This window comes from Semicossyphus pulcher, unplaced genomic scaffold, assembly GCF_022749685.1.
Source record: "Semicossyphus pulcher isolate SPU_LCO1_2020_fin unplaced genomic scaffold, fSemPul1.0.p SCAF_17, whole genome shotgun sequence".
Classification (NCBI taxonomy): Eukaryota; Metazoa; Chordata; class Actinopteri; order Labriformes; family Labridae; genus Semicossyphus; species Semicossyphus pulcher.
This window is the reverse complement of record NW_027211681.1, coordinates 12,986,985-13,010,788: the sequence shown is the minus strand read 5'-3', so window position 1 is coordinate 13,010,788 and position 23,804 is coordinate 12,986,985. Positions and strand designations below refer to the sequence as shown.

The window sequence follows — 23,804 nt, the reverse complement described above, 5'->3', positions numbered from 1 at the left end:
CCAGTAAATTGCATTATCAGAATTGCCTCACTTCTGCTTGGGACTTAAAGTCACAGTTTCTGAGCCTCTAATGCTTTGATTGTGACAGTTCTTATTTTGAACTGTCACTCATACGACCCCCCGCTATCGCAGAGCAATTCTATATAAAAAAAAGTGCTCCTTTAAACTTGTGACACAAACAAAATATTGTGTTTTTCATATGCCAGTGCAAGCTAATGTTATATAACTTTGATAGATTTCACAAAAAAACCTTTTAAAATGTACTGATTGACACATTTTTGCTTCTTAAGATCTTTCTGCAGCTTTTATTCTCTTGTTGTGCTGTGAGCAGCTTCTTCAGTCCTTTTGTGCGATGCAGATTAAGTGTCGCAGACATGCTCCCAACGACATTAAGCTGTGTGAAGAAATTGTAGGTTGGCATGGATACTTGTATTTTCCATTCTTCAATATAAACTATTGAGCATCTGTTCTCTCAGAATTTACTCATGCACTTTGATATAGAGAAATGTGTGTCCTTAAAATTCGAATGTTTCACTATTTACATCACTTACTGGATAAATATGGCATTCATATACTGCGTGCAGTTGTAATGAGATACATATATCTTAATTTATTTGTTTAAAACAGTTAATTGAATTCACACCAAAGAAGAATACATCACTAAATGGTATAATAATGGTAAATGCATCTTGTATATATAATTATAAATTTGTCCTGCTCCTGTTAGTTTTTCCCTCCTCTACAATATTCACTTGTGTCTTGCGCCTCATATCTACATTGTATTATTTCTTCTTCTGCACATTTATTTGAATTATATGCTGTGAAAAAAACAAAAATAAAAACTGTATGAAGTCAGTTACTGCAGTGGAATTCATAAAAATGAATTACTCACAACATAAGGGTGATTTAAAAATACATTCACATTTTAATACAAATATACAAGTACATAGATAGTTGCAAAACTAACATATTTAGCTCTATACTTCTGTGCTTCGTGTGGCATAGATATCACTCATACAATACATCCAAGAGAAATGAGAAATGCTGATGTGTGCATAACGGAGCGGCTGCTGATGTGGGCCTGCAGAGAGCTGGAGCTCCGTGCTGCAGGCCGTCATGAGAGGAGCACTCTGTTGTCTTTGGCCCACTTCCTCAGCGTTCGGATTATATATTCAACCTGAGGGTTTCCTGAATTACGCAGCAGGGGCACCACCTCTTTAAGTGTCTCCCTAGAACACAAACAGGATATGTGAGGAAACAAGATTGGATCAAGAATGCACCATCTCTCATGTTTCTCTTATTTAAACAGCACACCCACTAAAACAGAACACGGAGGTTTGATATGTGAGTCCAGATGTTACTCAGTTTCTTTGATTTTTTGCTCACTAAATCAGCTTCTAAATGTTGTTGGATTTGTTATGATAGAATCAAGACTCTCATTACTGCACATGAATAAAAAAAGAGTCAAACATACTTGGGCTCCTTGTTTGCCAGTATGAGCTGGAAGATGCCGACACATGCTCCTCTCTTGCCTTCCCAGTAGTTGGAGCCCGGGTCCAGTTTCTCCAGTGCATCAAACGCTTTGGCTGCATAGTAGAACTGTCCCATCTGAAACAACAGGCGGGATCATGAGCACCAGCATGCAACATATCGAAAACCCAAGCACAGATTAAACCCCCAACCTCTTTATCAGAAGAACAATGACAACGTTTATCCATAAAAACACATGTGGGAAACGCCTGCTCACACTTCAGCCCCCCTAACCAGAAATAATTGTATTTTAAAACTGAGAAACCATGCAATCAAATTTAAATAGAGAAGAAACCATTAATTGATTGATGGAATTGATTGGTCATCTTAAAATGTGATTACCAATTTGAAATCATCATAAATTGAGCATATTTTGGTTTAGACTGTCTTGTCGGACAAAAGAAGATTTATTAAAATGTAACCTTGAGAGATTTTTAGAAACAGTAATTGATCAAGATCATAATCTGCAGATTTACCAATAATGGACATAATCCTAAATTGTAGTCCTACAATTAAATTTACTGGAAAAAAGCGGATAAATATTCATGCTGCAAATTAAGATTTTCTAAATTGTTTTATTTCTTTTCTTTCTTGATTGTGAAAAATGCAGTCGCAATTTCCAAAAATCAAGTTGATGCAAATAACTTCCTTTGTCTGAAGCCCAAAATCAAAGATGTTCAACATGCGATAAAATTAAACTCACATTAGAGAAGCTGGAAAGGAAAGGGTGTTATAGCATCCAAACAAGTAACTATCAAAATGGTTGCAGGTTAATATTCTGTTGTTCAAAAATATTTATTTACTAAAATGTTTCAGCGATTTTTCATAAATGTTCACAGTTTCAATCAACACCATTGATATGCAAGGCAGACGAAGATGATGTCACCTTGTAGCAGTCGTTGGCAATGAGCTGCAGCAGACTGAAGGAATCAGAGGAAGTGCCCATCTTCAGATAGAGCTCCCAGGCGAGCTGACCCTTCTGGTTCATTATGTCTGACAAGAACAAGACGAGTGTTCAATAGTCCGTCATTTGCAGGCAGTTTCAGCAACATTTAGAGATTCAGATTTGAAAAATATGAAGCGCCCGTGGGCAGGATTTATTGATGTGGATTAAGCCATGAAAGGAAGAAATATCATTTAATGGAGACATCCATTTCTTAGAGCTGTTGAGCGTACCACTAGTGAGGTGCAAGAGAAAGGCTAGGCGAGGAGCCTCCGAGAAGTCTTATGTGTGAATTGTGTGACATATAATATTATGCTACAAATACTATACATACAGCATCGTGCCAGCCAGCTGAGGTAAACATAGTCATTCTTGATCTTTTCATTTTGAATCAGCAGAAAAATCTGAAAGAAACAGTCAAATTAGTTCAAAACAGTCGAAGTCGAATCAAAGTTTGTAAAAAGCAGCCGTGTGGATGTGTAGTAAGGTACCTCTTCTGCTTGTTTATAGTTTCCGAGGGCGGCTTTAGCCTGAGCATAGTTAAAGTTGAATGTATCGTCATTAAAAAAGTACCCCTGTAAAGAGAAAAGCACAAAAAGTGCACACATTTAAACAAAAGTGCATAAAATGTTTCTGCTTATTTTTTATTTCTGACCTAACTTAATGTACTCTCACTGAATGTACAAAAGTCTCCATTCAACTCCAATACCATTAAAGTAATTTCCCTGTGCTTTATCACAGTAATAAATCACATAATGTGAGTCTTGTACTGAGCAACACTAACCTTGACTGAGTTCAGATAAATGAGAACATCATCAAACTGTCTCAAGAGGAAGAAGCAGGAGGCCATGCACTGCCTGCCAGGAATAGTGTCTGAAAGTGAAGAGGATGTTAATACACACACATTCTCTCTCAGTGTCGCTCTAAAGGATCATATTGATCAAGTTTCTATTTAACGTACCGCACTCGCTTGCCGAGCCTCCGACCAACTGAAAGAACTGCTGAGCGATTTTCAGGTGATCCCCCTGAAAGAAAAAAAGCACGGTCACAAATATTTGTCTTCAATTCGCTGTTATCACTTCTATTTGTGTGAAACCATTAACTCTACAGGAATACTCACTGATGCAGTTTCTTGTCCAAAGGCTGCATTTACCACTCCTTTCAAAATATACTCCTGAAAGAATAAACAAGTAAAGTGAAACACGTCACCTGCTCTCCTGTCTAGTCTCTTTGCTGTGAACGAGAAAGGCAACCCTGAGTATCTTGATTGTAAACAGATCTTTTTTTATTCATCAAAATCCACTTCAACAAGTTAAATAAAAGGCAGAGCAGCCTCACACTTCACATGCTTTCAGATCCAGGTGAAAAAGGGAGCGTTTGGCAACAGAGATTGGCTACACAGAGCTCTTAAATGGAGCAAGGACACAGGGTTTAGAAATAGACTTCATTTCATCTGGCATCATTCTGGTTTTTCTAGAAGATTTTCTTTCCTGTAAAAGAGCATAACGTACAATCCCTAGCAATTTTTGCACTTTTTATAATAAATAAAGATTCTGTATTCTTTTTATGCTGGAATTGAATGGACTTAAGCAGATCTGGAGTCCCTTGCTGACCCAAATTGCGCCAAATTATCACATCAGAACTTAATGTCATTTTGATTCGTTACCTGAGGTGTTGTTGGCACCAGATCTTGGATGAGGTTGTAGGCTTCCTGGACATCATCTGGAAGTGTAAAATTAAGCATGAGCTAAAACATGTTGTCTCTGAAACCTGACATTTCAAACTGCAACATGGCAATAAAGATGCTGTATTTACTATAAATGTTGCATGATAAATGTGACTGGATGAGGAGAAAGACAGAGGTGATTTCATTGTGTTGTATACTATTTCATCAAATTGTGTGCATTTAAATGAACACATTTTGCTTGCTCCAAACACTGCCAGGCTGCAGCTGCACACCTTGTCTCAGATAGTAGATGACCAGGTTGAGTCTGGCCTCAGGAATCACATCGATCAGAGGAGGCAGGACCTGCAACGCCCCCTCTCCGCCACGAAACACCACCTGCAGTACACAGAGGAGAGAGTGTGGAATACAAGCATGTAAGTGACTGGAGTATGCACACACACACACCTACACACACTCAAATAAGAGCTTGTGAAGAGCTTACCAGGTTGTGTCGGATAAGCTCCTTAGCAAACTCAAAGGAACAGGAGGAGATGTCGATTAGGTTCTTCAACTCCGCCTTCGAGGGAGAGATTGCACACATGAGTCAAACCCGCCACCACTTCCTCTCCCCAAAGAAATAAAAGATAAAGCAGGCTATGACTCAACTGTAATGGTGCATGAATGGCTACAAAAACATTTACAAAAAACAATGATTTCCAGTAAAAGCATAAATACTGTGTACTGACACCACTTACAATATCTCTAATTAGGTCTTTCCGCGAAACAATAACATAATAACACGTCAACATCAGGAACAACCACAACACAGGCGTGTACATGCAGGTATCAAACGTGGAGTACCTCGGCTGCCTTGCCATTGTAGAGTCTGAAGTGGTTGCAGGCCTTGAGGTTGAGGGCGATAGTGGAGTCAGGAACTCTCTGCAGGTACACAGCCAACACCTCCTGGGACACGTCGTAGTAGTCCAGCTTGTAGTAGCACAGAGCCACGTAAACCTTCAGGGCCAGGAAATCTCTATAGGGGCAAGATGCATTCAGGGTGTGAAACTAGCTCGCAGACTTTTATATTGTAGGAGCTGGACACAACACAGTCAATCCCTCCCTAGTAGCCTAAATTGTTTAACATTAGTAAAATTCAGAATTAATCTTAATAAAGACTTAGTAGAAGAGGTTTGAGATTTAAGGAAACAAGATCTCTCTAAGGATGTGCTCCACCTTATTCAGATTTTTAAGTAATTCATTGTTTGGTCACATCGTCGTATTGAGACACAGTAATGGTTACAACTGGCTTGGGTCTCTAAGGAACTTGCAAGGTAATACATGCTGATGGTGCACAGCATTGTGCTGCTGTTTATCCACACAAAAGTATGTTCAATGATAGTATACATTATGGATATTTACTTTGCAGTATGCATTGTCAGAGGCAGCATAGGTCGTAATCTTCTCTAAAGAAAATGTAAAGTTTTTGCATTAGCCTATTTTGATATTTATGGCTTTTCCTGTTTGTGCTCAGAAGTTGAAGTAGCAGTAGACGGCTCATTTGCATTTCAACACTGCTGCAGAGGCCTTCAACTAAAGCTGCTGTCAACCTTAAAAACACCTCAGATGCACCTTAACCCACAGACGCCACAAAGCCTTGAAAAGATCTCTGTGTGAGACGTGGCTCAGTGAAATCAAAGACTTTCTTTTACACAGCCCTGTTAGTACCGAAGCAGTATATCAGTGGTAAAGGAAGCTAGCTCAGCAGGTCTGCAGCAATGACACTTGAATTATCTTTAAGGGTCCACAGGGCGTGAAGTACATGAAATGAAACACTCCTCCATTAACAACTCACACCTGTCAAGGTGGTAGGATGGTGCATGCACCCAAGTGCAGCAGGACTGTAGGACTACATTTAAGATAAAGGAATGCACAGACCTGTCCTGCAGGAGAAGCCGTTTATAGATGTCTATAGCCTCCTGGTAGTGGGAGCGCATGTAGTGGATGGATGCCAGGCTCAGCTGGTCCTCTATGACATCCTCCAGGTTCTGGTGGAAGCCCATCAGCTTCTTCTCATCGTTGAACTACACATGATATAAAAGATGAAATAAAATGAAGGAATACCTTATTCAGACATGCAATTACTCGCGGAATCGCTAGTGGAAGTAATACTCATACATCTCTAGACACAAGAGCAGAAAATGGATTTGATCAGGTGTTTTTTAAGAAACAGAAAATGCTGGAAAACCACAAACGTTTCCTTGTTATTCACCTCAGATGACACAAGCTGAAATGAACTATGTGTGACAACATAAATACAGACCTGTATGTTTCTCTAACATTAGACACATAAACCTGTATCTACAATGCACTGCTACTAAGCAGTAAATGATCCAGTAAAGCAGAGATAATAAGTAAACACACAGAAGTAAAATAATATAACAGCTTTCCAACCTTGTGAGCCAAGTGGAAGAGCAGTCTGTTCTGTAGGGGGGACATCGGCGCTACAGAGAGCAAGAGACACCAAATTTAGTCAAAAAACCACATGAGAATAAGAGGCACAATTCACTGACATCATAACCTTCCTCTCAGCTTCACAGAACTGACTGAACAGCTTTTCTGGTTAAAAAATGTTCACAATAACTGTGGAGTAAACTCAGACTAAAAGATACAGCAACCCCATTTAACAAAATCTGCTCAGTCCCTTTGTGTTATTCAAGCTGCAAAAAAAGCAGTCAGAATAACAGCTGCTTCACAATAAAAGCTTTCAAGTTAATATGAAACTTTCTGAATAAAGTCGGGTGCACAATGAATATTTATATTAGAGGTTTTCTTAAAATACATTATATGGACAAAATAATTCTGACAACCCAATGCGTAAAAATGATGGCCTTTCTGTACACTTGTGTTTTTGTGTACAATATAAATAAATCCCAAATCGTAAAATGTGTCTATAATAGGATTTTTAATCGAAATCACACAACTGCTTTACATTATGTAAAAATAAAATCATAATTATTGACATGTAGAAACCACAGCATCTATACACCAATTTGTTGCAAATGGCGTAACAGATAAGAATACGTAAATTGTTAAAATTTCAGTGATATATTGATGAGCAAGAGACACAGTGTAGAAAGAGGGCTGTTTATCAAACAGCACAGTACAGAATGTGGGTCAAGTGGTTGGCATACAACACAAAGCAGGATTTTTACAAATGAACTCAGCTGGAAAGCCTACCCTTAGACGCAGCCTCCTCTGCCTCTTTATAGAGGCCCAGAAAAAACAAGGCACAGGCCAGATACACCCACACCTCAGCAGGACATTCAGGCCTCACAGTCAGAGACTTGTACACCTGTGAGATCATGATCAGGAAATCATACAGATGTGCTCAAACACAATAGAAACCTGACAGCCACAACCCTTTCTATTCATCCAACAAGTACACAGAAATAGATGTTTTAAAATTGCATTTAGGGTAGTTTATGTGCAGCTACACACTAATCCACGCAAACATAGAAGACAAAAACATACCTCCATGGCTTTCTTGTAATCACCCAAGTGAAAGGAGCAGTAACCAATCCAGAGGTCGGCATGCTCTTCTATCTCGCCAATACTTCTCTGAAACTAGAGATGACACAGCCACAAATCAGCAGCAGAACAGCAGTGTTCTGTAGTACAGTGTTTTCTGTAGCACAGATGTGGGTGTGATTCTATTTCTGAAACTTTAATTCAAGGGCATGACACAGGATAATCTGCAGGAGGAATTACAAATACATAAAATAGTTGGCCTCTCTGTGAAAATGCAGCCATTATTTATTCAGCCATTCAGGGGCAAGTAGCCCAACAGTTCAATGCAAGTCAACCTGAACAATCAAATTTCTTATGCATAAGAAATGACTGCTGGAATTAGGGTCTTTTCCATTGGTTGCTGTGAATGTGGATTTGTAAGCAACATTTGGGACTCCAAATCCACTACCAATGTTCAGTATATTGATGAAAGTAATTTTCTTGAGACATATGCAATATTTATAGAGACCATTATTTTTTCCTCTTGCCCTGTTTGATTTTGTGTGACCAAGCTAGATACTGAGTGGATCATTTCACACTCAAAGAATTAACTTGTCAGTGCTCTCTGGTGGACATACTATGTAATGGTGACACTATCTCTTTTGAATTACCTCAAAACAACTTTGGCATTTCTGTTCTCAGTCTAAACATACACCAATACAAATCTATATCTGAAATAAGCTAGTATCATCAAATATATAGAATCTTAATTTATTAAGGAAATACATTTACATAATATTTTCAGAGTTATCATTGAGAGGGGCTACTAAATGATGATGAAAACGTGGTTAAAAATCGACAATTTCTCTCCAAGATGTAGTGTGCCATATCTGATCTCAACTGCATAACCTCACATCCTCCAGGCCTTACACCCTGACTTTATATGACTATAACTATATTGAATTTGCAGTAAGCTGATGATAGACTAAACTTAATTGAAGGCATTTTACAGAACCAACATCTGGCTTTTCTAATTGTTTTTTAGTAGTTACTGCATTGCTACTGACCTAGTGCTGTTCTACACAATTATAATGCTGTTGTGGTTTTAAACCACTTGTGGTCACTGAAAACATCAGCATTTATTTGATTTGTATATACATATATGTTATGTTAATGCAAGTACCTCTAATAGTGTCAAGGCCCCAAGGTAGTCCCTCTGTTGCAGATATTCTTCCAAGCGCGAGACCTTTGTTTGGGTTTTCTTCTTTTTCTCACTGACGCTGCCCAAGGCTGGCTTCGCGCGCGAGAGGATCTGTCCAGCAACAACATACAACAAGAACAACGTACAGGTACAAGTTATCGCTTAACTTTCAGTGGGTTGGAGCCAAATCGTGAGACAATTCGAGATATAAATTATCTACAGAGACGATTATGGCATTATAACAGATTTAATAAGGTATGCAAACTCACCATGTCGACGGGTTTGTTTTAAAGTGATACCTTGCTAGCTTCACACTCGTTTATGACTTTCCTAGGCAACGTCGGATGATCCTATGAAAACACAATTTGTTACGCTAGCGGTTACAAACAGCTACCTAAAAGTCAGCGTTAAGCTCTCTAATGTCGCCACTCATCGGAACGAGACTACTACAAATAACTTTAACAAAATAAATTTAGTTATCTTACGACTAACATGACCTTGTTTAATTTACGGTTTATTCACTATCTTGTGAAGAATGTTGCTATGTACGATCTTGGTTGACGTTAGCTAGCTGATGGTTCATCAGCAGCATATATTTATTCTTCCGCTCTCATATTTTCAAATTAAAGGTACGAGCAAAGAAACTGCTGAGGTAGGAAGAGGAAAGCCTTTTTAGGGTGACGTATTCATGTAAGCCATATTGTTGGCCATCTACTAAACACCTCTGAGGTGGCTGAAAAAGCTTAGACATTGGTACCGTTTTAGAATGGTGCGCTCGAGTGACACTTATTTTGTAGTCAAACAGAGTCTGGGGCTGAACCGGAAACGGTTGGACTATTCTGTGGTAAATTTAAAAGTTCTTTGTTGCCTAGCAACGGAGCGGAGCGCTATGGCTGCTGGCCACAAGAAAGTATTTTTAGTTGACAAATGTGTTTTTTATACATAATACAATTATATTTAATTTGTATGCACACTAACATTGCCCCAGTGGCCTAATGGATAAGGCACTGGCCTCCTAAGCCAGGGATTGTGGGTTCGAGTCCCATCTGGGGTGGATTGTTTTAACATGAACGTTAAAGGGGTCCATATGTCGCTGATAAAACTTGAATAACGATTAAAAGGTAAGAATACATCATCGTTGTTACTTCAAAAACTTGGTGCTCCATTGAAAGCTGTAATGAATAGAGTTCAATTTCCTAGTTAGCTCATCTCTACTAGATGCTGTTTATACCAGTGGTTCTCAAAATGGGGTCAGTGAAATAATAAATATAGAAATTAATAAATCCTGCTTTATCAATAAAACGGCATGTCTACAGATGAGGACCATTTGCGCCAACGAAACAAGCATATTGTGTCCATTACTTTCACCCACGTTACCTTTGGACCAATAGAAACTGATATGATTGTGACACATCGAGTCAATCTGTCGTGAATCATTCAATACACTCAGGTCGCAACAAACTGTTCCTGTGGCTGTCTTGCGACTGTTAATCTTCTGAAAGCTTTTAAGATCAATTACTTGAAAAATATAAATGCTATCGTGTAGAGTCCACAAGCAATTTGAATAAATGACCCTCTGTTTTAAAGTATAAGTGGTATTAACATGATTCAAATTTAAAAAATGTGTTTATCACTATGAAAACAGGTCAGAAGTATTTAGGTTGATTAGTTCCACAATACAAATAGTTCCAATGGCATCTAAGAGTGCAAATGATAGCAAGCATATTCTTAATGGGTGTTACAATTATGAGGGGGTCCTTGGAAAATGTTCTCCCCTGGCCTGAAAAAGTTTGAGAACCCCTGGTTTATACGTAGCTAGAACACTTTATTGCATCATAGAGTGCAAGTATCAAAAGTTTTCCATCTAACTAGAAGTGCAAAAAGCTTTTACATTAGGCAAATTATATTGCAGGTATAAGTATAGACAACTGTAAAAGTAGTAAAACATTATAGGTAAGAAACACAGTATGGATTGTAGAAGTGGAAATCTGAGCACAGTACATTTTAGTGTATGTAGCCTACAGTAGTGGGGCAGTGGAAATATGAGGCAAATGTGGCATAGAATTTCAACCTTCATATAAATTTCACAATTTAGTGAGTTTCTTTACCCAAAAAACTGAACATGAATGGGATAATTTTGAATTTGATTTTATTAGAAGGGATTACACACACACAAATTATAAATAAGCAAAATGAGACAGTTTTAAGAATAAATGGGGAACTTTATTAATTTTTGTTTGTAGTGCTTTCCATACGAGTCTTGATCAGCATTAGTCAGAGCTGGCACTGGCCGAGTTTGAGGCCTCAGCAGTGGGGCAGGAGGGACCAGTCATCAGGAGCATAAAGCACACCACTGTTGGAACAAGAGGAAAACAGTGTGATTTTTATGCATTTGTTTTCATTCTGGTAAACCAATACTTCCAACCGTTTCATTTTGTACCCCTTGAAAATCTTGTTACTGCTCCTATACTAAAAATAGTTCAAAACTGGCTTAATTGATATTTAATGAACACATTTTCTGTATTAAGTGATTAGAATTAATTTCCTTTAGTTTAACAAGTCCAAAAAAAAATTACATTCATACGTCCATGAGCTCACTTCTTGGAGTCCCAACGTCTGGGATTTTACACAGCTCACCTCCTCAGAGTCTCTGTAGAAGTAAAGATCCAGTGTCACTTCCCAGATGGTGCTCCTGGTCCTCAACACCCTCAGGTCACCACTCTGGGGGTCGGATGTGGCCAAAGTTACAGACAAGTAGGCACTCACTCCTGCAAATGACTCCCATTCCTACACAATATCAAATACAGTCTAAAATCAGTAAATGCAAAAACAAGGCAACAAACATTGCAAAAGTTACAGCATTTAGTGTAAATGGGCCTTCAGATGGTTCCCAATAAATATTACAATGATCATTTAATGTTCAGGTGTGGCTCAGGTCACTATCAAACCCCAGTCATGGGACAGCAGTCCTAATGGTGTTAGCGAAAACCCGGCCATATCACTCTGGCACATTTCCGACACCTAAACACCGACGAGATCGGTGCCAGGCTTTAATGATGTGCTGTATGAGTCTCTTTACAAGGCAAGTTAGCCTTCTGCATAAACAGACCTGTCATGTGCTCCTGAAGGAGATGACGCACAAAAATTGGCTCGATTCAACAGCTACGACGGCGCTGGCTGCCAGCAGTCAAAGTTAACAATTTTCACACCTGCAGAAGGAAAAACAGAATGAGGTTATATCACTCTCCACATCCTGACAAAGTTATAACAGCAGTACATTTTGTTGATCAAGATCCTTTGATTCAACTGTCCAAGCCTTTTCTAACACATTAAATAGTAAAAGCTGCATTTAAGGTGAAAATTGGAAGTGGGGGCCTAACACAGTATGCAGGGAGTGGGACCACATGTCTGATTTCCACACACAGTACTTGTTTCTTTTTTTGCAAAAGAAAGTGTGTAGAGAAATCTTAATAGTAATGCCTTAAACTTTCAACCAACGGAAACCTACTTTCCAAAATTACTAAAATCCTAAACACACTAGAAACCCCATACAACTTATTCCTAACACCATCGATTTAACTTTATGATCATAAGGATGCATTAAAATCCTGACGAGTATGAGTTCTCAACACTGTCCCTGCAGGTAAAATTAACACAAGTAGTGAAACTTATTTTTTTTAGACAAGTTTAACTCACCATCAGCCTTGCTCCAGCAGACACACGACTACATCTCGAAGTCCAGATGGGTTCCTCCTAGAGGGGTTACTGCTGTGAGTTACTGAAAACACATCCTCCTCCTTAAGACAGCGTGACCAATTTAGCGGCATTATAAGTTTAGTGTTGCGAGAGCTAGAAGGACAGAACAAAAAACAGTCAGATAACGATAAACAATAAACCAGAACAACATAAATAGACTTCATGGCAATGACATGAAATGAAACACTGAAGACTATCAAGAACCCCTTTGTTTTTGTCGGCCAAAATTGCATTACAGAAAAGTTTAAATAGTCGTAAAATAAGATTTTAAAAGATGTTCTTTTAATGAGACAATCCAATACTTGATTCAGGAATTACTTTTTTCAATACAGGCCATTTTAAACTGTACGCAGAGATTAAGAAGCTTGTGCATTATAGCATGCAGACACTGTAGTTTATTTTTTAATCAAAACACAATGACTACACCGATGTTACTAAATGTATACGTACAGATTGGTGTGCAACATGGGTCGGACGAGTAACTTATATATTGTTACTGTGTGAACTACAACATACTCTAAAGACATACCGGTATATTAATATGTACCCATGCAGCAAAGTGACAGCTTTACGAGAATTATAGTCCATTCAGTGCCACAATGATATTTACACGTACCCTACAAAGTTTATTTATCACCACGTGGTCATGCCGGGAGGAAACACTTACCTCATGTGAAGAGCAAAGAGAGAAAGATCACTACAGGAAGTGACGCTGAATTTATAGAGAGCTCGAGACAGTTTAGGAAGGACCCAGAGTCACGTGCGTTTCGTCACTGCCCCGCCCCTTTAGAAGAGCAGCAGAAGATCGATATACTCAAATGGGATAAGTGAATATGAACAATATGAGAGAGTTGCATTGTATGTTGTTCATTTATGAGGCTCTATTGCAAAAACGACCCCCTGACCTCTGCTCCTTGCTTACATTTAAACAAAGTACTTATAATGTCAGGTCACAGAGCTGTACTTCCTGTTCACACAGAGCTTGGAAAAAGTAGGCTCAAATACCTGCACACAAGTTGGAAGAGCTCCAAAAGAAAATTGAGATATATTCTCTTATTTATCTTAAACATTTTACTCGTAAACTTGCAATCACACTTTCACATGCTTTCCCAATTGTGAAATAATAGATGTCCGTTAATTGTCTGGGCGCCTGTCTATTTTTAAACACGTTTATGTTTGTTTCTTTGTTAAGAAATATCAATCTCAATTAGACTTCCTGTTTTAAATAAAGGATTTAAATGAAATAATGGGTACAGTTTACAAATACAACTCCGTTTCTTAACTGTTGAGTACACTGTTACAGAAAGTCATCCATACCTTTAGACTTATACTGTTTCTCAGACCAGAAGTGTTTGGTGAAAAAGAGAAATTTAATTTAAGTCAAAAATAAACTATGGTAGGCTATTTAACCTTCAAAACTTATTTTTAAAATTTCTTATTGCTGTAATTTGTTTGTCTGTCCGAATAAACAGAGCCGCACCATCATTTCATCTCCACCTTTAGATTTGTTTTGCACATTATTTGAATAGATTGAAAAAACGTCTCAGGTGATATTTATATGTATGTAAAAGTTGCTCATACCAAGACAAAGAGAACAACACCACACTCTCGTTCCTACCAGAAAAGACCAGGCCAAGTTGGATCGGCCTCTACCGGGTTCAGGAGGAGCAGACGATACCTACATAAAGGATCATGATTTCCATTCATCTACAGATGCTTACGTCTATTGGAGTAGTAATTGGTGGTATGTTACTACAGATTACAGGAAGCATTATTTCTTCTGCTTCAACCTGATCGTGGATGATGTGCAGAAGACCTGGGAGGAGGCTCTGCAGCGCTGCAGAGAGACTCACACTGACCTCACCAGCCTGCACTCTGAGACCGAGAAGCTTCTGGCCCTGACCGAGATCCAGCACGACCACATCACTGAGCGGGTGTGGATCGGCCTGCGTTACTTGGCAGACAGCTGGCTGTGGCTGGACAGTGACCCTGTGGTGTATGAGGCCTGGCCCCAAGGAGGAGATCAGGACTACCAGTGTCCGATACGGAAACGCTGCGGAGCTTTAACCAAAGAGGGACAGTGGGAGAACTGGGACTGTGAGGAAAAAACTCAAATTCATCTGCGATTAAATCTTACTCATGTTATTCAAGTTTTAAAATTCATCGTTGCTTGAAAGGTAAAATGTTTCATTGTGTTTAAAATGCTAAGTTTAAATGTTATTCACATCTTTTTACAGGACACCTTAAGATGTCTGTTCTCGGTCAAGATATTTTTGCTTAATCTTGTATGTGTTTATCTTCCATGTCAAAAATAAGATTTGTGCCAAAAAAAATCAATATCTCAAAATATTCAATCTAATTAAATGACATATTATTTAAAAATGAATCAACTGTTGAAAATACTTAAAATAGTTTCCAACATGTTGCATCCAGTTTCTATTGTAGTAACTGGGTTTATAAATCGCTCTCTATGCTACAGAAACAACTCTTTCTTTCACTATAATAGTGTGCCCTGACTGTGCTGCACATAAATAAATAAATATCCAAAGCATGTAATTCAGGTGATCATGGTAGATCCATTAAATGGTTTTATGACTAACTCTCAGGTAAAACTGACAGTAGTGTCCAATGGTTCCAAGTCAAGTCCCTTTAACATTACTAAAGGTGTTCCACAGGGCTCCATTCTTGGTCCTCTTTTATTTAGCATAAATATAAACAATATCATCTCCGCCACCCCAAACTGTATTATACATTTTTATGCAGATGACACTGTTTTATATAGTGTCAGAGATGGTAAACTTAATTTGGTCATTGCAGCTCTTTCTTCTTAACACAAGCTTGTTCTGAATTGTGGAAAAACTTCTGGACAATTTTAACTACTGAAAATTTGTGGCTATGAAAAAAATGATTTAAATCAATTTCCTCAATTATTAACTTTTTTTTGTGTTGAATACCTTTTTTCTAAAAATGTTTTTCAATGGTTGAAATGATTAATTCCATATATTATTGTTATTCAATATATTGTAGTTAGTAGCTGGTAGCGGCATGCATGTTCTGTATGGTTATTAACATTTTTGATTGTTGTGTGATAATGGCTATGTAAACATAAAGCAAAATCAACAATAAAAAAGTTGACATCGTCTTAATTTCAAATAAAAATAGACCAAATAATTTCTTTAAAAAACAAGGGAATTTATTGACATTAAAACCATCCAGGCACATCTGTCTGAGCAAACACATGCACAGACCAAACACCTACAATAACAATGACCATATACAATATAGTCACAACACAGGATCCAGGAGACAACAGGAGCGGTGTGGTGATGACAATAATCAACTTTCATGTGTGTATTATGGCACATGTCGGGCGCAGTATGAGACACAGTTTGTGATGTGGCATTCAGAAATCAAGTCATGTCTGTAGTGACCATCCTGTCATCTTACCATCACCACCAAAAATATTCCTCATGTTACTTTGGATGCAGGATGATCCGTTTCCTTTAGACAAGTCTTCAATCTCCACCAATAATGAGACCTTCCTTTTGGTATTATTTCTATGGACACTTTAATGTATAATAACTATTTCCAGTATAACTCCTCTGTTTTATTTTAACTATAATAAATAATATTTATACCAAAGTGCACACTGTACAAGCTAAATAAAAATAATTATTTCAATTCCAATATTTAATTCCAATATTTACAAAACCAGGAAGCAGCTGTCAATCCTGCGTCCCTCCAGCGCTGATAGGGTTCTGTAAAACTGTCATAAACACAGTGGCACATTTTTAACACATACTTCACTCCCAAGCTTCATGATTTCTTTTTTTAATATGCCGACAGATTTCTAATCTAATCACAGGAGGTAACTAAACTCCAACAAAATGTGAAACGCTGCAATTTCACCCTGTCATTAAGATGTTTAAGTAATGAGTAGAAAACAAGTCAAACAGTAAGGTGCTTACTTTAACTCAGGAATCAATGCATCAGTTTTTGTCCCTGTTAAAACAAACCAACAAAACCAAGCAAATACAAAACTCATAAAAATCCTCAAACTCTGAACAGAGGAGCCATCACAAGTCTGACTTGATTTGTTTATTAATAAGTCCTAATGTGAGTGTCGCTACATCTTTAAAAAGCACGTCTGGTTTCTCTATGCAGAGTCAAAAACGCACCACAGTTGAATACAAACTTTAAGTTAGCATAGTTTTGAGCAGTATAGCAACAACTGCTTTATTGTGATTTTCTTTCTTTAATGCAGCTCTGCAAATACTGATTGTCTGAGCCTGAAAACACTACACATCTGCTATGTCTGCTTGTGTATTGGCAAGTAAGAAACATCTCTCACTCTAATGCAGGTTTCATAAGTATGGCAGGAGCCAGAGCTCCTCTCTCTGCAGTGCTTTGTTTTTGGTTACCTCAGCAGAAGACTGTCTCATTTTTTCCACACGCAATGTTAAAATTCAAGAAGTCATTATCGGGAACTATGCTGCCAGGTAAAAGCTAGAGGCTCTGTGTTAAAGGCTTTTTTCAGTAGCAGCCAAACCTCAGAGTCCAAATGTAACAGCAAGAGGAGGAATAAGATCACTTCACAGCAGGGAGTAACAGTTGAGTCCAAGATTTACAAGAGACTGTGTCAGGTGTAAACTTACACACCTACAGACACAAACAGGCACATCTTCACAAACATTTAAATATCAACAAACCACGCAGCATTCTTACTCTCTCTGAGACATTTATCCACCTGGTTCCTCTTCAAAATCTTGGTATTGCTGGTTCACCGTCTCCACGAGACTCCTTTCATGAGACTTTCAGTCCATCATCATCATCCCTTCATATTTCATACCGTCTTATTGTTAGTCTTCAAGATTTGAGGCCCATACGAGCCATCAGCTGTTCGTAAACGGTCCAAGCCATAGCAGCCATTAGTGTGCGTCGCAGAGACCTGGGTACAGCTCCGCGGAAAAACCCAGCCATGCCGTGTTCCTGAGGGAGAAGACAGAGCGGGAGAGTTCAGTTACTGCGAACAAGATTTCACATCGCTTCTCTCTGAAAATGACACATGCAGTAATAAATGAGCACGCACCACGTAGATGTAGCGAATAGCGTCTGTAGTGCTCCAGTGGGACGGGCTGATTTGAATGTGCGTCTTCACCACGTCTGCAGGCTGTGTGGCCACCGACGCCATTACGCCTGCCACCACCCCGCAGCCAAAGTTCACCAGCGGGGCGTAGGCAGACGAAGCAACCTCTGAGAGAAGAGAAACTAGGTTACAACAAAGAACAGGGGTGGACACAAATGTGCATTGTTAGGTGCAAAAAGGAGAAGCAGAGAATAAGTAAAATCAGGTGTAGGAAAGGCACAACCTTCTGCTCATCAGATGTATATAAAAGGTTGCATTACTAATTTTGAAAAGCTGAGGCAGTGTGGCTCTCACCTTGAGGCAGCGACTTCTTGGCCTGGCTGTAGAACATCACGTAAATGCCAGAAAACGGAGCGTCCCGGAGCAGCGTGGCAGTCAGCCCTGAGAACAACGATCTGATCCCCTCTGTCTCGTACACACTCCTCAGAGCCCCGGCCACACTCACGTAGTTGTAACAGCCACTCTGTGACAAACACATTCATACTGAGCACTTGATTTTGTAACACTATAAATCAAATACCGCAAAAAGCTTTAAAACCAGCACCAAGAATTAATCATTTCCTAAATCTGAAATCATACATTAACAGCTGCCTTAAAATGTAAACTTAACCTTTAACATGTTTAAATCATTATTAAAAGTATAAAAATCCAGAAATCATGCAGCACATCTCAGGTGAGACAGACTCCGAGGCCTCTTTGTATTTGAACTGCCGCTGACCTCAAAGCGTGTCTTGATGACTGTGAACGGCAGCATGCAGACACCGGCCACAGTTCTGGCACCCGCTCCGAGCAGAACAGCCTCGCCAGCGTTTGGAGCCCGGTCCAGGAAGAAGTGCTGCTTCAGGGAGTAGAAGGTGCTGAAGTAGATGCCCACCCCGGGGATGCAGCGAACAAATGACTGCCAGAGAGAAACACAAGTGTCAGACCATTTTCTTCTTCAGCTTTTTGCTTAATGTGTGGGTGCTACAGGTGTCATTTAATATATATTCAATTCTGACAATGACAACATTTTAACATTTTAAAGAAACAAAAACACAGAAGTGTGTCATCTATTCGTAATTGATATCATGCCTACTCTTATTGTAGTGGCCCACTGGCAGACGCAGAAATAACATAATACAGTGCTTTTTGAAATGTTCACATTCACTGGGCAATATAAGAAAAGTGCTTAAACTGAGGTCATGTACAAAATGCCAGATTTATTTGTATGTTACATTTTCTTTCAAATAAAACTTTAAAAGGATTTGGCCCCTCCTGCAACCATTGCAAATAGTAACCTTGCTTTCTGTTTCGGAAACTTTGAAAAACTGCCACACTGCGGACATCTTGCACCCTTCTTCATGCTTGATAGAAGAGGCGTTGTGCATGCAGTGCGCGCGCACACTAGAGTTAATGTCGTAGAATTGCGTAAAGCTTTTTTAGGGAATCACTGAACATTTAGGCAAAATTAAAGTGTTGTTTTATCAGTGGAAAATATCGACAGAAAAATGACGTATCTGCCGATGCCGATATGCAATTTTCAAGCCATAATCTGCAGATACCGATAACGTGCCAACAATATTGTGCATCCCTACCCGGTAGCATGGAAACATAGCATTCATGTACCTCTTGAACATACAAGATCTCTTAGTCTCCTGGGTTTCGCTGCAGACTGTTACCTTATAACACATAGCAATGTGCAAGCACAACACATCTTTATATTTCACAAATACTCTCTTTGTCACAAAGATCAGGACTCTGAAAAGTGTTTTTGTTTGAAAATGACTCGTTATTTTAGTCATTTCAGCGCAGGCGGCTGGCTGCTAACATATAAGCTAACCATAGCCACAAATCACAAATCCTTATACTCCTTCACACATGTGATATTTAGAAGGGTAAGCAAGTTTTATTTGGCAGAGTGTCTGTCTGGTTCTTAAAGCGAGACAGAGCGCTAACACTAATGTAAGCTGAAAGAGAGAGTGTTGGTGGATTGGTACTGAAGAACAAACACTGACTACACTCATGTACATGCAACAGAAGGATTTAATAACTGCAGGAATGAATGTTAAAAATATTAAACAAAGTCGGTTACTCACGGGTGAAACTCCCTTCCACAAGCTGAAGAAATTTTCCGTCCTTATTACATTGATGAAAACCTTAAACATCCCCACCCTCGGTGCACTGCAGGAGGACATTTAGGGAATGGTTACCGACACATTCAATGAAGCAAACACGTAGAAAATGTAGAAAACATTTTGGATTTCATGATGTAAAACAATAAAAATATATAAAACTAGGCACGGCCTCCACCTGAAGAACGCTGTCTAAAATAAAAATAGATTTTTTTGCAGTTAAACATTTCCTGTTCAAGTCCTCAGAGGAAGTAATTACAACCCTGCAGCCTGACAGTACGATTACAGGCTGCTGGTGTGACTAATTGCCCTATATGGGTCATAACAGCAGATTCAGGCTGGCACTGCCTGCGAATGTCCTCCTGACATGCTGTATTTGTGTGTGTGTGTGTGTGTGTGTGCGTGTGTGTGTGTGTGTGTGTGTGTGTGTGTGTGTGTGTCTGTGTGTGTGTGTGTGTGTGTGTGTGTGTGTGTGTGTGTGTCCTTTCGTGCCTGGAGAGAGTGTTGTGTTTGAGTCAAAGTCAGAGAGAGAAAAGATAACACCTGGGGCATGCTGATATACATGAGTCTGATGGCATGCAGGCGAAATGTCATCAGATGCACGTGCATGTGTTTGTACTTTAGGTGTGTGTATGTGTGTGTGTGTGTGTGTGTGTGTTTGGGTTTTGTGTGTACACGTACCCCGGCTTGGCATTGTTCTGCAGGGTCTGCAGTCGTGTCTTCACCAGATCTAAAGGCTGGAAGAGCAGCGTAGAGCAGGTGCCGCTGAGAGAGCCACACATGAAGGCTTTGAGCACCGGGTGAGCCTGAGGACAATGAGAAGAGACGGAGAGAGGGAAGAGAGAGAGAGAGGGGGGAGATGGAGGGATGGAAATGGGGTTATGGGAAAGAGAGGATAGGGAGGGAGAGGAGACATGGCGGACAGGGAGCACAGAAATGGAGAAAGAAAGAGAAGGATGGAGAGATTTCAGAATTATGTAAAGAGAGGAGAGTGTTGGAGGATGAGAGACAGAGAAGTATAAAGATTTAGTCTCAGTGTAAAAAGATTAATGTGAAAATGCAACATCTGACATCTTTCTCTATATTGGTCACCCTTTGATTAATGCCACAGGCAATATGAGCATTATCCAAACAAATGTCAGAAACCCTGACATAAACAAAATGTGCCCCCAAATAATGAACATTATCTCTGATTAGTGGACTTTAATCTGCATGTAAATATGCTTGTATGACATTTCCAGAACAAAAATACAAGCCTGTAGCACAGAGCTGAGGCCAGGCTCCAACACAGTGTAGATGATGGAGATGTGCAGAGACAGTCCATACACACGCACACGCACACGCACACACAGACACAACAAACAGACACAGACACACACAGACACACACAGGGGCTGTTGGGTTGAATTAAACTGAGACTCAACATTATCTGTTGTTACATGCCTCATGGTCAAACAGGCTTGACAGACAGACATGGACAGACAGAAAGACATGTAAACAGGGAACAGAAAATGCTAATCATAAGGTAATTACAATCATCACAATAACAGCAACAACAACAACAACTAATTTCTTCAGCCTGCAGAAGCTGGTCTGCAAAAGTCTGCTTTTTCCACATCATTCAATACATACATGTAGCTTCTACACACACATACATGTTCCACTTTCATGAACACAATAATGAGCACAAACACACACTCCTACCTTCCCCAGGCTGCCCGGGGCTCGGCTCTGAGAATCCTGTTTCTGCTGCATTTTGCCCTCTTTCACCTCGCTCTCACTGAGACGCAGCTCTTTGGAAATAACATATTATAAAATAAACCTCCATCTCTCTCTTCTTCCCCCTCTTTCACTCTCTCTCGCTTTCTCTACAGCCTGCCGACCCACAATGAGCTTTCTCCTGCTTCTCGTCCTCCCTCCCCCTCCGTTTCACAGCCAAAGCAGAAGCTTAATCCAGCCCGCGCTTTTCTATGGGTTTCTATCTTTATCTTTCAGAGACACACTCACACATCTGTATTTCACTCTCTACCCCCCTCTGCAAAGCTCACTGCTAAATTGCATCTTTGTCAAATGGCATGAGTCATGAAATGCCTGTGTGTGTTAGAGTGTGTTAATGTTTGTGTATGAAATTGCCAACAATTTGTTATGGTGATTTAAGACACAGTATTTCATTGGTTCAACAATTCAGCCAAATCAAGTGAAATATCAATCCAACGTTTTCCTCTAGAGATAAAACGATCATATATATAGATCTATAGATATAGATATAGATATATAGTCCCTTTATGTCCCACATACTGAGGGGCTTTGTCTTCAGGAACCTTTCAGCGGGATCTTGCTCAAGGATACTTTGACATACAGATTGGAGGAGCCAGGTATCTAACCATTGAGTAAGTTCAGTTAACTATCTATGAAATAAATCTTGGTGCAAAATATCACGTGAGCAATATTGCAAATTAATAAGCAGGACTGCTTGATGGTGATACTGGATTTTAGTAGGATTTTAAACGTGTTGATGTTTCCTCACAGTAACAGAAGATAAACAGACACTACTCATCTTATTCTATATCTGTAAACAAATTCCTTAATTTATTTTACACTTAACATATTGTCAATAGACATGATTATATTGGCATACATTTTTACACTCTGTGATAGATGGTCTAATCAATATTGCCCAGATGTTCCTCCCTATGGTGTGCCTCTAAGTTGGACGGGGTGTTTCTTTTTTCATCGTTTATCAATCACTGACATCCTGGTTGGAAAGTTAATTAGTTAAAAGTTGAAAATGTGTAACTGCATCATGTTTGTAAGGTCACAGGCATGCACACAGTAGCAATGGTAGATTTAACACTCCTTTTCATCTACACCAACAACTCTCCCTCTAACTCTGAGTTATTTGTTATTTCATTAATTCACCCCAGTCTCTTTCTGAGAGATTCAACACAGAGCGCCCCAACAAACGTGCAGCCTGCAGGTGCACTCACCGCTGCTAGCTCCATCTTTGATCTGGATGCTGAGCCGGAGGAGTCCAGTTTCTCCCCCACTGCTGCCGTTTTAGAGCTGGTCAACTTCAGCAAACACTGTCGAAAGTGGGAAAATTACAGTCATGAGTCACATTTTAAAACAATGAGGTCGTTTGTGAAGTCTGTCAGCCGCCGTGAGCAGCAGGCTAGGTTAGCTGCTTAAGCTAGCTGTCAGAGTTAAGGTGAGGACAGTATGGCATTAACCTGACAGAACAAGCTAACACTGACACTGCTTCAAAGTCCGATAGGGCGACATAACGCGTAACTTTGAAGGCAACCGAAGTAACCAAAGTCAGCTATCACATCCTACTTGTTTTGAAAAAAAACCCCCACAGCTTTAGTCTGCCAGTACCCTGTTTTATTAGTCACTGTGAGTGGCTAAGTTAGCATGCTAGCTCATCTTACCTGACTTTGAAGACTCGTTAAGGACTGATGAAGGAGATCGTCACCCTGGCCAGCATCAGGAACGCCATATTTTGTATTGATTTCGATGATATGCCCAAGTTTCGTAATGGTCTAACTTTAGTAAACACTGTGATAAAGACAGAATTTTCTGGCTAAGCTAACCTGACTTTAGCTAGCTCACTACAGTAAGTTATTCAACTTTAGTCTGTCTTTTCTAACTTAAGATGTAATTAATTCCTGCCAAATATCTTGTCCCAAAATGTGTTACTTCTCAAAGAAAATGTTTAACGGAAGTATTACTATTCATGTATCAATAGTGGGCTTCTTTCGCTCCTTGCTATGCAGCTGCGACTGTTAGCATCCGGCTAGCAGAGTTCACCTCCACTGATACGTCGACACACATCCCCTCACTGTGTCAGCAGACCATCCCCACAACATGTCACGGGATAAAATTACACCTGTTGGCTATAGTGATGGAAAATGGGGTCACTGTGCGAGACCTTCACGATAGGG

At 39.5% G+C, this 23,804-nt stretch overlaps 2 protein-coding genes, 1 long non-coding RNA gene and 1 other non-coding gene across 5 annotated transcripts; 1 reads left to right on the top strand and 3 right to left on the bottom strand.

Annotated features, from left to right (window-relative positions):
* Positions 1–902: 902 nt before the first annotated feature.
* On the bottom strand, positions 903–9,396 carry ift56 (intraflagellar transport 56). Of its 2 annotated transcripts, XM_069665847.1 has the most exons (18): positions 9,117–9,396; positions 8,830–8,958; positions 7,671–7,763; positions 7,377–7,491; positions 6,591–6,640; positions 6,075–6,220; positions 5,001–5,172; positions 4,642–4,716; positions 4,433–4,535; positions 4,140–4,195; positions 3,594–3,647; positions 3,435–3,498; positions 3,258–3,346; positions 2,965–3,048; positions 2,808–2,877; positions 2,417–2,523; positions 1,475–1,608; positions 903–1,229 (listed from the first exon to the last, which is right to left on the bottom strand). In XM_069665847.1, exons 1-18 carry the CDS (start codon positions 9,117–9,119, stop codon positions 1,115–1,117), a joined length of 1,659 nt encoding a protein of 552 aa, XP_069521948.1. In that variant the 5' UTR covers positions 9,120–9,396; the 3' UTR covers positions 903–1,114. The 2 variants fall into 2 exon arrangements, with proteins under 2 accessions (XP_069521948.1, XP_069521949.1); XM_069665848.1 differs by lacking the exons at positions 7,377–7,491; positions 8,830–8,958; positions 9,117–9,396 and having other exon boundaries at positions 7,671–7,740.
* Positions 9,397–9,828: 432 nt separating this feature from the next.
* Positions 9,829–9,901, top strand: trnar-ccu (transfer RNA arginine (anticodon CCU)). Its single transcript has one exon. It is a non-coding gene; the product is annotated as a tRNA-Arg (tRNA).
* Positions 9,902–11,023: 1,122 nt separating this feature from the next.
* On the bottom strand, positions 11,024–12,869 carry LOC138595289 (uncharacterized). The gene is made up of 4 exons (XR_011308464.1): positions 12,544–12,869; positions 11,957–12,056; positions 11,485–11,634; positions 11,024–11,200 (listed from the first exon to the last, which is right to left on the bottom strand). It is a non-coding gene; the product is annotated as an uncharacterized lncRNA (long non-coding RNA).
* A 2,928-nt stretch (positions 12,870–15,797) lies between these two features.
* LOC138594707 (mitochondrial glycine transporter B-like) lies at positions 15,798–23,661 on the bottom strand. The gene is made up of 8 exons (XM_069665901.1): positions 23,292–23,661; positions 22,848–22,943; positions 20,542–20,666; positions 19,825–19,909; positions 18,468–18,647; positions 18,044–18,212; positions 17,693–17,856; positions 15,798–17,592 (listed from the first exon to the last, which is right to left on the bottom strand). The coding sequence occupies exons 2-8, from the start codon at positions 22,860–22,862 to the stop codon at positions 17,470–17,472; spliced, it is 861 nt and encodes a 286-aa protein (XP_069522002.1). The 5' UTR covers positions 22,863–22,943; positions 23,292–23,661; the 3' UTR covers positions 15,798–17,469.
* Positions 23,662–23,804: the final 143 nt, after the last annotated feature.

What these genes read in the sequence shown, in the direction of transcription:
- ift56 (XM_069665847.1), bottom strand. An exon ending in ACAATGGCAAGGCAGCCGAG is followed by an intron (nt 4,717 to 5,000) that starts GTACTCCACGTT and finishes TCTCCCTCGAAG; the next exon opens with GCGGAGTTGAAGAACCTAAT. An exon ending in TGGTGCCAACAACACCTCAG is followed by an intron (nt 3,648 to 4,139) that starts GTAACGAATCAA and finishes TTATTCTTTCAG; the next exon opens with GAGTATATTTTGAAAGGAGT.
- LOC138594707 (XM_069665901.1), bottom strand. An exon ending in CAGAACAATGCCAAGCCGGG is followed by an intron (nt 19,910 to 20,541) that starts GTACGTGTACAC and finishes GTCCTCCTGCAG; the next exon opens with TGCACCGAGGGTGGGGATGT. An exon ending in CTATTCGCTACATCTACGTG is followed by an intron (nt 17,593 to 17,692) that starts GTGCGTGCTCAT and finishes CTTCTCCCTCAG; the next exon opens with GAACACGGCATGGCTGGGTT.